The sequence below is a fragment of the Chlamydotis macqueenii genome, chromosome 7 (genome assembly GCF_036417535.1).
Source record: "Chlamydotis macqueenii isolate bChlMac1 chromosome 7, bChlMac1.mat, whole genome shotgun sequence".
NCBI classification, from domain to species: Eukaryota; Metazoa; Chordata; class Aves; order Otidiformes; family Otididae; genus Chlamydotis; species Chlamydotis macqueenii.
In genome coordinates this window covers 24336164-24350548 of record NC_141562.1, presented here as the reverse complement: position 1 = coordinate 24350548, position 14385 = coordinate 24336164, and the positions used below count along the sequence as shown (strand labels likewise).

The 14385-nt window shown below is 65.7% G+C and overlaps 2 protein-coding genes across 2 annotated transcripts; one reads left to right on the top strand and one right to left on the bottom strand.

The window, feature by feature from the left end:
* Positions 1-1312: 1312 nt before the first annotated feature.
* LOC147600102 (uncharacterized) lies at positions 1313-2466 on the bottom strand. Its single transcript, XM_086752422.1, is given in 7 exon segments — positions 1313-1423; positions 1425-1529; positions 1531-1612; positions 1614-1648; positions 1650-1726; positions 1729-1873; positions 2107-2466. Coding segments are annotated over 7 exon segments (915 nt in total).
* A 1809-nt stretch (positions 2467-4275) lies between these two features.
* NKX2-3 (NK2 homeobox 3) lies at positions 4276-6390 on the top strand. Its single transcript, XM_086752354.1, has 2 exons — positions 4276-4780; positions 5334-6390. Exons 1-2 carry the CDS (start codon positions 4438-4440, stop codon positions 5972-5974), a joined length of 984 nt encoding a protein of 327 aa, XP_086608480.1. The 5' UTR covers positions 4276-4437; the 3' UTR covers positions 5975-6390.
* Positions 6391-14385: the final 7995 nt, after the last annotated feature.

Here is a 14385-nt window from a genome sequence, read left to right as displayed (position 1 = left end):
AGGAGGTGGTGTACGTGTGTCCACAGCAGCGTCCTCCTTCGGCTGGACAGGGGACCTTCTCATGATGCAAGCAATGAATGGTGATTTATGACAGCTTCTCCTCCAGAGGAAGAGGTGTTTTGCTACCCTCTGCACGTCCACAGTCGCGGGGCTGGATTGTGCAGCAGGGTGGCTTTGTGAAGCCTGGATATCCTTTGTGCACAAGAGACGCCAAATAAAAGTGGGCGGGAGGGGGACCTTGGCACTGACACTTCCTATCCCATGTTGCCTCCGATGAGATGACCTTTACCTGCTCCCGCAATTCGGCTCTTACCGAGTGCGACGCATCAGCCTCAGTTTCAGAGGCCCATCGGGCACTGAAATCAAGGGGCAGCCTTCCCTTTGGGGTCCAAGCCTACAATGACCAGCACCCTCACACGCGCTGCTCCTGTCCCCACAATGTTCTGAGTGCTGAATGTTGCCCACGGCTATCGGTGCCCCTTAAGTGAAGCTCCCACCTTGGAAATGTAGGCATTTTTCAGGGCACTAAAGAATCTGACCCTCAGAAAACACATTTCTCACTGAGGCTTTATTTTAGGAGATTATTTCCAGATCGTACAACCCTGTACTGTGAAGAATTGTGAAGCAAAAGTAAATCAGCCAATGCCAGTGCGGCAAGAAAATACTGAAGAAAAGCGAATATTTGCAGTGATGTATTTCTCAAGAAAATGGGCATAACGTGGGTGGTGCTCAAAAAGCCAAGCCAAGGGGTTCCCAGGACGCTGAGAGGTGGAGGCAGGTGTCAACTGGAAGACCCAAGTGGGCAGGGCCACCTGGGCACTGCCCGAGTGGGCGGTGGGAGATGAAGACACTGGGCAAGCGCACAGCATCCATCGCCTAAACCTGGCTCCCCAGCCTACAGGAGCTCCCTGCTCTCCTGCCGAATAAAGAAATTAAAAAAAAAATTGTGGAAAAGAGTCATTCCTGGGCAAGCGGCTGGGATAAAAGCCGTCCCTTACCCCGGGAGGCGCGGCGGGCCAGGACCATGCCCAGACGGGTGCGGTGGGCCCAGGCTGGGAGCTGCAGGCGGTGCCGCTCCGTGCCCGCACCCCCCCCGTGCGTGGAGAGCATGGGCCCGCTGCCGGCAGGTGCCCGTGCATGCGGGACCGGTGCGGGCCGGCTCCCCATCGACGGCTTCGTCAGTGGGGTCGCTGCCCCGGCACCCAGCCGCTTCTCCGCGTGGCATCGCCGGCCCCGCCGTTGCGGGGGCGTCCCCGGGAGCGCTGCGGTTCTCACATAAATCAGGGCCCAGCCGCTGGGAAAGGGCCATCCTTCACCGGGCGCTGCTGACAGAGAACGAGAAACAGACGGGCCCTGAGATAAACCACGGCGCGCAGCGTTTACACAAGGGCAGGCTCAGTGTAAATAGAGCCGGGTGCGGTGGGGCAGCTCCCGGCGGCACGGGTCCGCACCGGCCCCGCGCCCGAGGGTCTCCGGGACGGCGGGCAGGTGGGTGCCGCCCGCCGAGGGCCTCCCGTCCCCCTCGTTGGCTCCCCCAGCAGCGGAGCTGCGGAGACAGGGCCGGATTAACGTGTTTGTTTGTTTACGGCCATTAGCGCGGGGTCGGCTCCAGCGCGAGACTAATGGAGCAATTAGCAGCCCTGGGGCTTGATAGCATCGCCCCGAGCGAGCCCTGCTACCGGGCTGCCAGCGCCTGCCGCCCCGGGGTGCGGGGTCCGGGGGCGGGACGCCAGCCGCGACGTGCGGGGCCGCTGCAGGGCTGCTCCCCCCGCTCCCCGGACCCGAGTAGGGGGGGTAAAGGGTGGGGGGGGGGGGTCTTGGCTCCGCTGCAGCATCAGCACGGCGAGCTCCATCCATTACAATAATCCCCTGTCTAAACAAGAGCGCAGGAGCGGTCGGGACAACAAGGCCCCGCTGTAAACAGAGCTCAGGGGACGCCGTTAATGATATAAATAAAATAACCATTAATAGCCTGCTGACCCCAACCCAGACGGTTTGGGAAAGCCCCGGAGCCGCGTACCGGGGCTGCGCCCTCCCCGGGTTTCTGCACCGCCGCGCCGTTGGCCCTGGTCCGGTCATGCCCCTCGGCGCCCGCCGCTCCGGTACCGGGGCGGCGGGCGCCGAGCGGCACGACAGGGCCCGAGCATCTCTCCGCTTCCTCGGCTTTTCCAGCCGGGAAATCGCCGCTCCCGTTCCGCCGAAGCGGGCCTGATCCTGTCCCACCAAAGCAGGGATGCCGGCAGGGCTCGGTTGCCGGCGTGGGACGGTGCTCCCACCCATGTCGGGCTCGCTCCCTCCGCGGGACGTAGGTTCCCCAAGCACTTTTCTAGAGTCGGCGGCTGCACGATTGAGGGAGATCCCGGTGGAAAAACCGCTCCCACTGCCGGGGAGATGTCCTGAAGCGCGTGGGTTCCTTGGGGATCCCGGGGAGCCTGGCTCGGTGCAAAGCCCCCGCTGGGCCTCCATGCCTGCAACCACCCGCAGGAGCAGGGCCCTGAGGCGGGCGGGAGCGGGCAGGGCCGCCGATGTGTAACACCGATAAAGCGCTAATTATTGCTAATTGTTATTGAGGCCGCGGCGGGCTTCTCCGCGCAGTGGCGGCACGGGACAGAGCCGAGTCCCGGTCAGGCCTGGTTACGGCTAGCGCCTTTCCCGTCCACCGTCCGGACCGGGCGGCTTCAGGGCGGGAGGAAGGCGGGTGGCACGGGGAGCGGCGAGCAGAGATCGATTCGCCGCGATTTAGGGCGAGAGGTTCGAAGCGGCGCGGTGAGAACGATCCGGGAGAACGGGAACCGGCCCCGCCGCGGCACCAGGAACGCCCGAGCTGCTGCGAAATGCGCAGGGGCCCAGGCTCCCGTTTCGGGCTGCGCCGACGGTAAACGGGTTCCTCCGGGGCGTGCGGGAGTCGGGGAAAAGAGGGCACCGACAGAGCCGGTAAACGGCGAAGCCGCCGGCCGGTAAGGACCCGAGAGAAGCGTCCGGGAAGGCCCCGCGCAGCCCGGCCCGGGGACACTCACCTGCCCGGTACTGGCGCCCGGCTCCCCGCGGCCTCGCCCCGGCGCCGATCCGAGCTCTGTGGGGCGGTAGAATTTTAATCACAACGAAATGTCTCTCCCGAGACCCCCCGCCCCGCCTTCGATGCACTCGTTCCCCGCGTCGCGGCGGCGCTGAGCCCTTGGCGGGGTTCAGGGGACGCGGGGCACCGACGGGGGGCCGCGGTAACCCCCACCGCGCAGCACTGGGGTACTCGACTGGTGTTGGGCGCAGCCCCGGGACCGAGGGACTCGCGGTGCGGAGGGGGATCGGCAGGCTCGCTCGACGCGTTACCGGCCAGCACGGCGGCGTGGCGGCTCGGTGGAGCCGCTCGCCGCCTGTCAGCGGCTGGAGAAACGAAACAAAACGAAAGAAAACGAAAGAAAACGAAAGAAAACACCGAAAGACGCAGAGTAGTGCAACCCACCCAGCCCCGCGCCTCCGCGGCCCCGGGCTGCCCACCCGACCCGGTCCGGCTGGGCCCGGCGGTAGCGGGGCTGCGGGGCCCGATCCGGTGGCGGCGGCGGAGCGCGCTTCGGCTCGGGCGGCCGCGCCACGCATCGGCTGCGGCAAGCCGGGGCGGGCGGCAGATTGTCCCGTTGCAGGGGGATCTGCGGGGTCACCGGGGACGCGGAGCGGGTGGACTAGGTGTACATCACTCGGCTACGGTCCGCCCGGGGCGGCGGGGCCGCCGTCGGCTCCGGGGGTGTACGGGGCGGCGGGGGCGAACCTCACTCCGCGCCGCGCCCGGGCCGGCGGGAAGCACTTGCGGGAGCGGGCGGCCGCGCTGGCGGCGCGGGGAAGGCCGGGCCGGCAGGCCCGCATGTGTTCGCCGCTCTCGGGGCCGGACCGAGGAGTGTGCGGACAGGGGCCTGCGGGGCGCGGCGGGGCGGGGGTCCCTACCTACCTACACGTGCTTAGCACTGGGAGGCGCGGCGGCGGCGGCCGCGGCTCTCTGCGGGGACCCCGGAGCACCGTCCCCGCGCCCCTGCCGGGCGCGTACCGGGCCGGCGAGGCTCTCGGCGGGGAAGCGACCTCCCCGAGCGCAGCCTTAATACATTGCTATTTCTGGCCGGGCGGCCGGAGCCGGGCAGGGGGCCGGCTCTGCCTCCCCCTCCCTCCAATGGCGAGGCCGCCCCCGGCCCGCGGCCCCTCCTCACCGTGACGTGCCGGCCCGGGGCAGAGGAGGCTCCCGAGCCCTTGGCTGTCCCTGCAGAAGCTGTAACAAAACGCAGACCCCCCCAAGCCGGGCTAATGGAGGCAACTTAGACAGGAGCAGGCGCGGCCCCTCGTCTCTCGGCGCTGCCTGCTTCCCTCCCCCGCCGCGTCCCGCACCGGGTGCGGCCCTCCCCGCCGAGCCGCCGCCGGGGCCCGCGGGACTGCCTGGCCGCTTGCGCTGCCCCGATGATGTTACCGAGCCCCGTCACCTCCACCCCCTTCTCTGTCAAAGACATCCTCAACCTGGAGCAGCAGCAGGACCCGCACTATGGGGCCCAGCTCCCGCACCACCTGGAGCACCACTTCCACCCCGCCGCCTGCCTGCTGGCGGCCGCCGACGGCGCCCGCTTCTCCGACGGCGAGGAGGAAGAGGAGGAGGAGAAGCTCTCGTACCTAAGCCCCATGGCAGCGCCCGGCAGCCAGGCGGACGCGCGGATCTCCGCCGACAACTACGTTCACGCCGTGCTGCGCGGCTCCTGCGAGGCCCCCGGCCCGGGAGAGGAGCTGGACCCCGCTACCCGCGACCCAAGTGAGTATCGGCCGCGCCGCGCTCCCCGCCACCCCAGCCCCGAGCGGGACAGGCCCGCGCTCGCTCCCTGCGGTGCCTTTCCAGCCCGCTGGGCATCGCCCCGCGGAGCACCGGTCCCGGCGCTGCAACCTGGTCCCCGCCGCCACCGCGTCCCCGGGCACGTCGAGCCGGGACCGGCATGTCGTGGGGCGGCCGCCGCGCCCCTCTCGCCGCCTCCCCGGTAAGCGCCTCCTCAGGGCCCCGGAGCTGCAGGATCAGGCCCGCGCTCCGCAATTTCGGTAGCGGAGAGGGAGGAACGGCGGCGGGTTGGGCCCGACCCGCGCCCGCTGCGGCTGGGCCCTCCGGGAGCAAAGCAGCGGAGCAGGTGTCGCTGGCCCGGGGTCGGCCCTGCCGTGCCGCGGCGGTAACCCCGCCGCCCGAACCGGCCCTTCGCAAGCGCGGGCGGTGCTAGAGGCGGCCGGTCCCGGCGGTTGCCCGACGGCGGGTCCCGTCGGGAGCAGCGAGTGCCGCGCGTCGGCGAGGCGCAGCCGTGACCTGTGCTCCCCCCGTGCAGAGAGCTGCGTCCTGAAGAAGCCGCTGGATGCGGCGGAGAAGGCGGAGGAGGCGGAGAGGCCGAAGCAGCGGAGCCGGAGGAAGCCGCGCGTCCTCTTCTCCCAGGCGCAGGTCTTCGAGCTGGAGCGGCGGTTCAAGCAGCAGCGTTACCTGTCGGCGCCCGAGCGGGAGCACCTGGCCAGCAGCCTCAAGCTCACCTCCACGCAGGTGAAGATCTGGTTCCAGAACCGGCGCTACAAGTGCAAGCGGCAGCGGCAGGACAAGTCGCTGGAGCTGGGCGGCCCCGCGGCCCCGCCGCCGCCGCGCAGGGTGGCCGTGCCCGTGCTGGTCCGCGACGGCAAGCCGTGCCTGGGCGGCTCGCAGGGCTACAGCTCGGCGTACAACGGGCCCTACTCCTACAACGGCTTCCCCGCCTACGGCTACGGCAACGCCGCCTCCTACAACCCTGGCTACGGCTGCACCTATCCGGCGGGCACCGGCGGCGCCTCCGTGCAAGCCGCCTGCAGCCCAGCGGCGGCCGCCGGCCCCTTCGTGAACGTGGGCGGCCTGGGGGGCTTCGGCGGCGGCGGGCAGCCCCTGCACCAGGCGGCGGCGGGGCCCTCCTGCGGCCAGGGAGCACTGCAGGGCATCCGGGCCTGGTAGCCCGCACGCACTGAGGGCCGGGAGCGGACCGGCAGGACGGCCCGGTGGCTCCGGGGCCCTGTTATCACCCGCAATACGCGCCCCGGACCGGAGGAGCGGCGGCGGTGGCGGAGGGACGGCGCGGTGGGACCCCGGCGCTCCCGCAAGTCGCGGTGCAGGGGCGGAGCGGCAGGACAGGACAGGACGGGACGGGACGGGGCCGCCCGAGCTCGCAGCGAAGCGCAGCCGCCCCACGGAACCGCCGCGACGGCCGGGCGGGCCGGGGCCGATCGCGCCGCGCCAGCGGAGCAGCTTTGCTTGTAAAAAGCCGACGGCGGGGCCCGGGGGTGGGGGGTGTCGCGGCCCCTCTCTCTCCTCTGTATCGGTTACCGCCAGCGCCAGCTCGCCCAGTCAGTCAATAAACCAGGTGCAATATCCGCCGCCCGCTCCTCCTTCGCCCGCCGGGGCCGGGGCCGGGGCCGGTGCCCGTCGGCGGGGCGGTCGCGGCGGCGCGCCCGCGGGGCAGGGCGGCCCGGCCGGGCTTGTGAGCGTGCCAAGGGCGCTGAATGGGGCCGCGCAGCTCAGAGCCGGGCCCATTGTGGCCGCCGGGCCGGCACTGAAAGGAGCCGCCGAGGAAGGTAGCGGGAATAGGCGCTTATTGGATTCGGGAACAAAAGGTGTGGCAGGGAGGCGAGGGACAAAGGGGCCCCGGCGCCGAGATTGACGGGCCGCTTTGCCCCCCACTGAGGCCCAGGCCCGGCGCTTTATGCGCGGGGGCTGCAGAAACGTGCTGGGTTTTGTTCCCCTTTCTGGGAGCGCCGGGGGAGAGAAGGGGGGTCCGCGGGCCGCTGATTAGGGCCGGCCGGGCCGGGCAGCCTGAATGCCGGGGCATTATTGCTACATGTTCAGCCATTTCACTCGGCTGCAGGGGGAGGGGTCGGCCGAGGGCCCCCGAGCCCCGCGGGACCGGTGGTGGGGTCGCCCCCCGCCCGCCCCGTCCCGGCCGCCCCGTCCCGCCGCTGCCGCCGCCGCCGCCGCGGAGCTCTCCGGGCGGTCCCGGCCCCGCCGCCGCAGCCGTGCCTCTGCTGTGCGGGTCCCGCCGAGCGCCGGGGCCGGGGCCGGACCCGCGCCCGGGGAGGGCCGAACCCCCCGCGGAACTCCGTCTGGCTCGACCCGGGCGGCAGCGGAGACCGGAGCCGCGGGCAGCTTTCCCGCACCGTCTGCCCGGCCGCGACGCCGCAGCTCCCGAGGATGTTTCCAGCGGAGCCTTCTCAAAGCCGCCGGGACGGACGCCGCCCAGCCGCTCGGTACGCCCCCCACCTTGTCCAGCGATGCCCACCGTGCCGTCCCCATGCCCTCCCCATGCGTGTCCTGTGGCGGTCCCTCTGCCACGGGCAGAGGACCGGGTTTTTTTTTGTCTGCTATTGCAGACTGTTCACGCTGTTAAGCTCGGTTTTACGCCGTGCATTTCCACCGCGCGAGCTGAATGCGCACCCTTGGGGTTTGCTGCTTGAGAGGAACTGGAGAAATTCTCTCATCTGCAACGTTTTGGGGATGGAGTGGGCAAGCAGCAGGCCCCGGCTGCCAGCCCTGGCTCGGCACGGCACCCCGCTGTCCGGCGGGCCACCCCGAGGCCGGCAGGCTTCGTGGGGCCAGTGCTGGGAGAGGATGCGGCACACCCAGCCGATTGTTTGCTGGATGGTAGCAAGGTGTCGCGGGAGAGGAAGCCCAGGCCCTGCTCTTGGCTTTCAGAGATGAGCGGTTAAGGCCCCGTGGTCTCGTGGGTAGGAACAGGATAGCCAAGAACAAAGATAGGTAATGCTCTCCCTGCGCCGCAGCAGTCAGGCTCGGGAGATTTGTCTCTGCCATAGGAAAGAGTTGCACTTTCCTCCATGTTCTGCCAGACTTGTCTGCAAAAAACAGGGGACCCGTGTGAGTTCGTGCCTTTGCGTGCAAACCGGAGGAATTGTAACCACAACAAAAGCTCCTCTGAAATCAGGGTGTGTCAGAGGAGCTCCCAGCTTAGCACATCCCCTTCAAGTACGTGGCAGCTGGTTAGAAATCCACTGCATCCCCAGCAGCTCCCAGAGGCTCCCGATGAGATGAGAGCCCTGCATGGGACACGCTGCCCACATCTGTAGCCACAGTCTCTGGAGCATGGACAGTTAAGTAAAAAAAAGGGGTACGCGGGGACCCCACGGCCGCATTGCAAGAGGTAACGCCGGGTAGTACCATCATTATCAAGCACCAACAGCACCCAGCATTGCCGTAGGCATGAGGTCAGCGTTGTCCTCATCCCACTGATGCCTGGTGACACCCATGTGTGCTCCCTGACCCCGCTCTCCCCATGCAGAGCTGGAGCAGTGCCCAGCTAGGGGGTGCCGAGAGGCCCGGCTGCAGGCCGATGTGGCACGGCGGTGGAAGTTTCTGGATGTCCACCATAGCAAGCCCCATTCCTGGGACAGATCCCAGCTGTCCCACCAGCTCAGACTGGGGGGAGGGCAGGGGCTTAGTGGGAGGGACCTCTCTCCAGATGCTCGTCCAAAGCGCCCGAGCCAGTGGGGAGGATGGCGCAGCACAGAGACGGCGATGCCGGAGAGCCTGGCGCAGGGCAGCGGAAGTGAAGTGCTCCAAAGAGGAGGAACAGCCGGCGGAGGCCAGTGGGAGGGAGATGGTGGGAGACCGTAGATTGGTTGGGCTGTCCAGGGAGGGGAGATACAATGGAGGGAAGTTGCTGCGTGGCTGCGCTGGAGGCAGCGCCTGCCTGTGACGTACCTTGTCCCCCGCGCCCCGGGGTGGAATGGGATGGCGCTTGCGGGTTGAGAAGCGAGAGGTGCAGGGCGCTGGTGGAAATCCCTCCGACATGGTCCCGCTGTGGCAGTGGTGCGGCTGGAGGGACATCGGGGAGGGAGCGATGGGGAGGGCCATGGTCAAGGGGCAGAGGGCACATGTTGTTTCTTCCTGGTTGATCGGGGGATTTACTGCTGTTTGGAAGTCAGGGAGGGGAGGTGCCGATTCATTTCAGACAGGGACGAGGTTCCCTAAAACAATGCGCCGACTTAAAGCAAGGGAGCAGCCAGGCTTTAACTACCAGGCCTCAGGCCTGCTCTGTGCACGGGCTCCAGCTCTGTTTTTCGTTCAGGTTTCCTGGCCAAGGAGGAGCCCATGAGCAGAACACGCCTCTGTCCAGCGGTTCCCAGGGAGGCTCTATCCAAACCTGAGTGCTAGCTGTTTTTCCGAGGCCTCTCCATCATGCTCAGGACCGTGCGGGAGCAGCACTGCTCCCTCTGCAGCACCACAGATGTGCTCTGTTTTCCTCTCCGTCCAGACATCTTTTTCCATTCCTGCCCACTCGCTCCCCATGGCGGTCATCCCTCCTCCTCATGCCCTTCGTCCTTCTCTCTTCACCACCCACTTGCTGCCATCAGCAAAGAGCTTGCCCGGGTGCGGAGCAGGATGCCTGCTCCCAGCGAGGCTGACCAGGCTGCCCATGGACCCCGGCAGACCTCACTGAGTTCTTGTCCCATCTGCTTCCACCCAGGCACAGCCACCTGCTTGGGGCCGGGAGCCCGGGAGCCCAGCTCCATGCTGGGGAGGTGCAGTGGTGCTCTCTCTGCGTTGGAGCTGGGTTGGAGCGGCAGCTCCTGCTTTGCGGCGCTTCCCATTGTAGCCGCCCCGCGCCTCGAACTGGGAGGCCGCTTGGCCTCTGCGGAGCTGTCGGTTCTCAGTGGGCAGCCGATGCCGGCAATGCTGGACGCTCCTCCTGCCAATGGCAATGCACGGCTGTGGCACAAGCACTCTCCAGGGGGCAAAAGAAGGAAGCTCTGGCCAGCCGTGGGTCAGGTAATTAAATAAAAATGTCGGTACTTGTGCCTCCTGCAGGGATTTCTCCCACTGCCCTTCCTTGGATGACTGATTGGCAGCCACAGACACACACCCCCGCCCAGTCCTCCAGCCTGTCCCATGTGTCATGAAATTACTACACCCGACTAAGCGGGGTGGGGGGACTCGCATGTTTTAGCTGTTCCTTCAGCTTCCTGCACCGGTGAGACCCGGCGCCGTGCTGCGACAAGGGATTCAGGTGACCCCTCCAGAGAAGAGGACTGCATCTTCCTTCCCTGCAGAGCAGGGCGATGCTGAAGGCCAGAGCCTCCCCCTGGGTCGTGCCCGAACCCCTCCCGGCTGCAGCGGGCCGTGGTTCGCTGTCTGGGACACAAAATTCCCGGTCGCTTTCCCGGGGAGGACCCCTCGCCGCGCCCGGGGCTGCTGCAGGCGGATGCTGCTGGAGCCGGGGAGGGTCCCCGGCTGGGACCCCGGGGCTGCCTGCTGGGACACGGCTGCGAGGTCCTGTCCCGGAGCGAGATGCGCCACCGCCATCTACCGGCACCCGGGGACGGGGAGCGACAGGTGCTCCCTGTCCCTGCCGCCCCGGGGGCTGCGCGGCTGGTGCGGGATGGGGTTGGGGGGGGTGGCCGGGTGCCCCTGCAAGGCTCTGCGGGAGCTGGTGGGGAGGGGGTCTCCTGACAATTTTGACGATTATGGTGTCCAGCGCCTGGTGCCCGGTGTGGCTGCATCCTCACCAGAGGGAGCTGTGTCCCTGCCGGAGGCACAGCCCCAATTTTGGCCCAATTCCCTGCTCCCTTCCCTTTTTGCAGCCCTTGGCAATGCTCAGGGTGACACACTGCTCAGGTTTAAGAAGCACCCAAAGGTGCCAGGGACAGAGGAGAAGGCTGCTTGGGTTTGTATTTCTCCTGGCACCCGCTGTGCCACGCCAGAGGCGACCTGCGCCCTGCTAGGAAGCTCTTATGTCAGCCCCCGTGCTGTAGATGTCCTGGGGGCTTGCAGGGTTTCTCCGGGGCCAGCACTGCCGCCAGTGCAGTACCTGCAGGTGTACTGGGCTGGAGTCATTAGGACTGGAGCTCCCCCCATCTCCTGGGACAGCCTGGCTGTTTCTGAGACTGACCCCAGAGCAGGCTCTAGTGTCACGGCACACTTGAGCTGTCCCCCCTGTACCCAGCCACGTGCCCCTGGGAGAGTAAGCCCTGCTGCCACCCCTGTGCCAGCCCCATCCGGCCCGGGAGAGGCTCTTATCCTGCCTCTGCCACCTTCCCAGAGCCACACGCCGCCTGCTTGCACCCCAGCTCCAGCCAGGCAGCACCTTCCCAGGGCCACTTTGCGCTAAGTACGGGCATTCCCAATATTTCCCCATCAAACCAGACACACTGAGAGCAGTTCCAGCCCGGCTCTGGGAATTGCTTCCTCTGGTGACTCTTTACAGCCAAGAAAGCAGGTTTTTGGCCTCAGCTTCACCTTCCAGGCTATTCCCTCCCTTCCTGCACCGAGATGCTCTGCTGGAGCCAGGCAGGCTGGAACCAGCCCAGTCAGGGGTTGTCTCTCAGTATTTTAACCCAGGCAGCAACGTGGGTCAGAAGAGGGTTTCCCAGGGCCCACCAGAGGCAATGTCTGCTCTGTGTCCAGGCAGCCCTGGTACCCACGTTTACCATTGCTGTAAGGCCATGGGGTCATGAGAACTTGTGCAACTTTATTGGGGTCTGACAGAGCCCTGAGAAATCCCAGAGCCAGAGTGGGTTGGGGCTGAAAGGAGGCTGGGAGCCCACCTCTGTGTTCCCCGTGGGCTCCCGCCACCTCCTCCCACCAAGCAGGGCTCTCCGGTACCCACTGCAGAGGGACTGGGAGGCAGGAAAGCTTGGAGTAGCCCAGGGGGCTGGCAGAGGAGGGGCAGGGATGTGGTTTGGTGGGATGGTGCCTTGCCTGCTCCCTGCCTCCCACCAAGGAGGGCTAGCAAAAGCCCCTGTGGGCTGGGACCCAGTGCCCTGCGTGGGGTCCCTGAGACAGGAGCCGCTCAGGAGCCCGCCAGCCCTCTGCTGAAGATATAGGGCAGACACACTGGAGGGGTGCCCCCTTCTTGCTCTAGGGGAGATGAAACAGCCCCAGCTCCCCTCCAGCAGGAAAGAGCAACTTGGTCCCCAGCGCTGCCCTTAACCCGCAGGAGTGCAGGCGTCTCCAGTTCCCCCAGGAAGGTGGCCGGGGTCTCCTGAGCTGCTCCTGGCACGGCAAACTTGGGCTGCCTGAAATAGCTTGGGCTTGTGCCACTGCAGAGCCACGGCAGCCCCAGATCTGTCACCCAAAACGGGGCAAGGCTGGCAGCGCTGCCTGTCTCTGCCTGCTCGGGGGGCTGCAGGGCTCATCCCCACCCAGGACCCCCCCAGCATCAGCGGCAGAACAAGGCTTGAGCGGGCAGTTGGACATGGGAAAGCAAGGCAGCAGATCCCTGCCCGTGCTGGATGTGGCTGGGAATCTTGCAAGGAGGCGAAAGGAAAAAAGGGGTTGTCTCCAAAACTCTGCCGGGATGAGAATGGCTTCCTTGCTGGAAAGCCAAAAATAGTCTCTTTACTCAGAAGAGGCTGTAGGAGGGATCTCACTCGAAGCGCAGCCAAATACCTAGGAGGCCGTAGGACAGACCCAGAGCAACACGGCTTTGCTGAGGCATTACCAGGCCTTGGAAAGGCAGCGGCCATGGCTGAATCAGCCAATAACTCCGTTACCTCTGGGCATCTCATCGTGCCAAAGGTGCCAGAGGAACTGGGCCGGCTGGTAAGGGGACACCGTGCCCCAGCAGAGATGGGGAGCATCTGTGCGCCGCCATGGCCAGCCCTCGGTCTGAAGCAGAGGTTCAGCTCAGGGCATGGAGACGGCAGCAGGACAGGGGCTTTTTCCAGTCTTGGACTGGCCCGAAGGATATCTGGAAACCCCCTGGGTGGCTCTGCCGTCCCTGCAGCGCCAGACCCCTCACAGGCAGCACCATCCTCCGCAGGGCTGCTGGTGCCTGCCCTGGGCAACACCCAGCTGCTGCTGGATAAGCTGGCAAAGCGCGAGGAGACCAGAAAGGCCATGCCCGTGCCAGGGGCCAAGTGCTCACAATCTCTGCGCTGTGCTGACTTATCTCCCCATTGCCGGGGGTCTTGCTTCCTCCCCCAGCATTTCTGTGGCCAGTTATTCCTGGAAACATCTTGGAGTCACATTCAATCATGCCTTCGCCCGCTGACATTTATAGAGCTTCTTCCAGCAGCTGATGGATTTAATACTGTGAATCTCTCCGCAGCCCGTGTTTATGCCTTTCCCTCTGCGGGGTCTCTCATTGCCCCGGTGAGTGGTGAGGGCTAAAGGTGAAGCTGCAGCTCCACTACCAACAGCTTTCAGCTTATGGACTGGGAAACCCGTCCTGGCAGAGCCCAGTTGTACTCGAATTCTGCCTAATGCCCTGCCCGCCAAGCTAATCCTCCCCTGGTCTCTCCCAGCCATTTCTGCTTCTCGGATTTCTCCCTCTTGGGTGGAGGAGCCGCAGGGCTGCCAAATCTTGCAATACTCAGGCTATTTCTTAAAGCCCCAGCTCCTGAAATGGTGGGAAAACTGGAGGCTCCCGCCTTCCGGTGGCTTTTGTTTCTTTAAGGAGTTTCTCATCCTCCTGCTTGTGCAGAAAAAGCAGGGCCGGGAGCGTGCAGCCCATGCCAGGAAGCAGAGGATGGGCACACAACCCAAGCAGACCCAGGCTATGGTGGCTGTGGCCGCTCTGTGCCCAGGGACGCCCAGACCTGCCGAGAAGCCAACGAAAACCCCACTGGCGGTTGCTCAGCATCAGTCACCCACGCTCAGGAACCAGGGACAAGAGAGCTTCTTAAGAGAAAGGTGGAGCTGGGGCTGGGCTGGGGCTTCGGCGGAGTATCAAGCACCCAGCCCTGCAGCGTGGGGGTCCCTGCCCTCCAGCCCCCTGGCAGTGCTGGGGCCCAGTGCCCTTGAGGACTGCACATCCCCCCCTGCTCACTCAGCAGCCTTTCCAGCCGCAGGAAAATCCCTCCTTCCCCTCGCCACCCTAGCAGCCCACCACGCAGGCCAGGCCAGGCCGGTGGATCCTCTGCAGCAGCCCCAAGCTGCTCACCAGCAGCACATACCACGGCTGTGAACGCATTTCCTCCAGGGAGTTATTTTGGGCACGGCACTGCGGGACACATGCCCCTCCTGCAAGCACTATGGGAGCATCCCGCGAGAGCCAGGCGTCACCCAGGGGCAGCTGGCTCCAGAAACTCAGAGCTCTTCTCTGGGAAGGTCAGCGCACCTAGGTGATACTTTGGTGCCCAGCACGCAAGACAACGAGGCTGGCTGACAGGTCCAGAGCTGGGTGGGACCCTAGAAGAACTCGTTATCAAGACAGCTAATAAAATGGTAAAAAAAAATCACGTATTCTATTAATTATCATCAGATTGGAAAAAATATTAGCATTTTGAGCAGGCGTGTGGATAGCGTTTTAAGATGCCCAACAAGGCACAAACTAGTTTCATTACTCAAAATGAGGAGGCAAAAGCCCTGCTGAGCCCCTGACCTCCTCTGCAAAGTGCACGAAGCCCTCCAGCCTC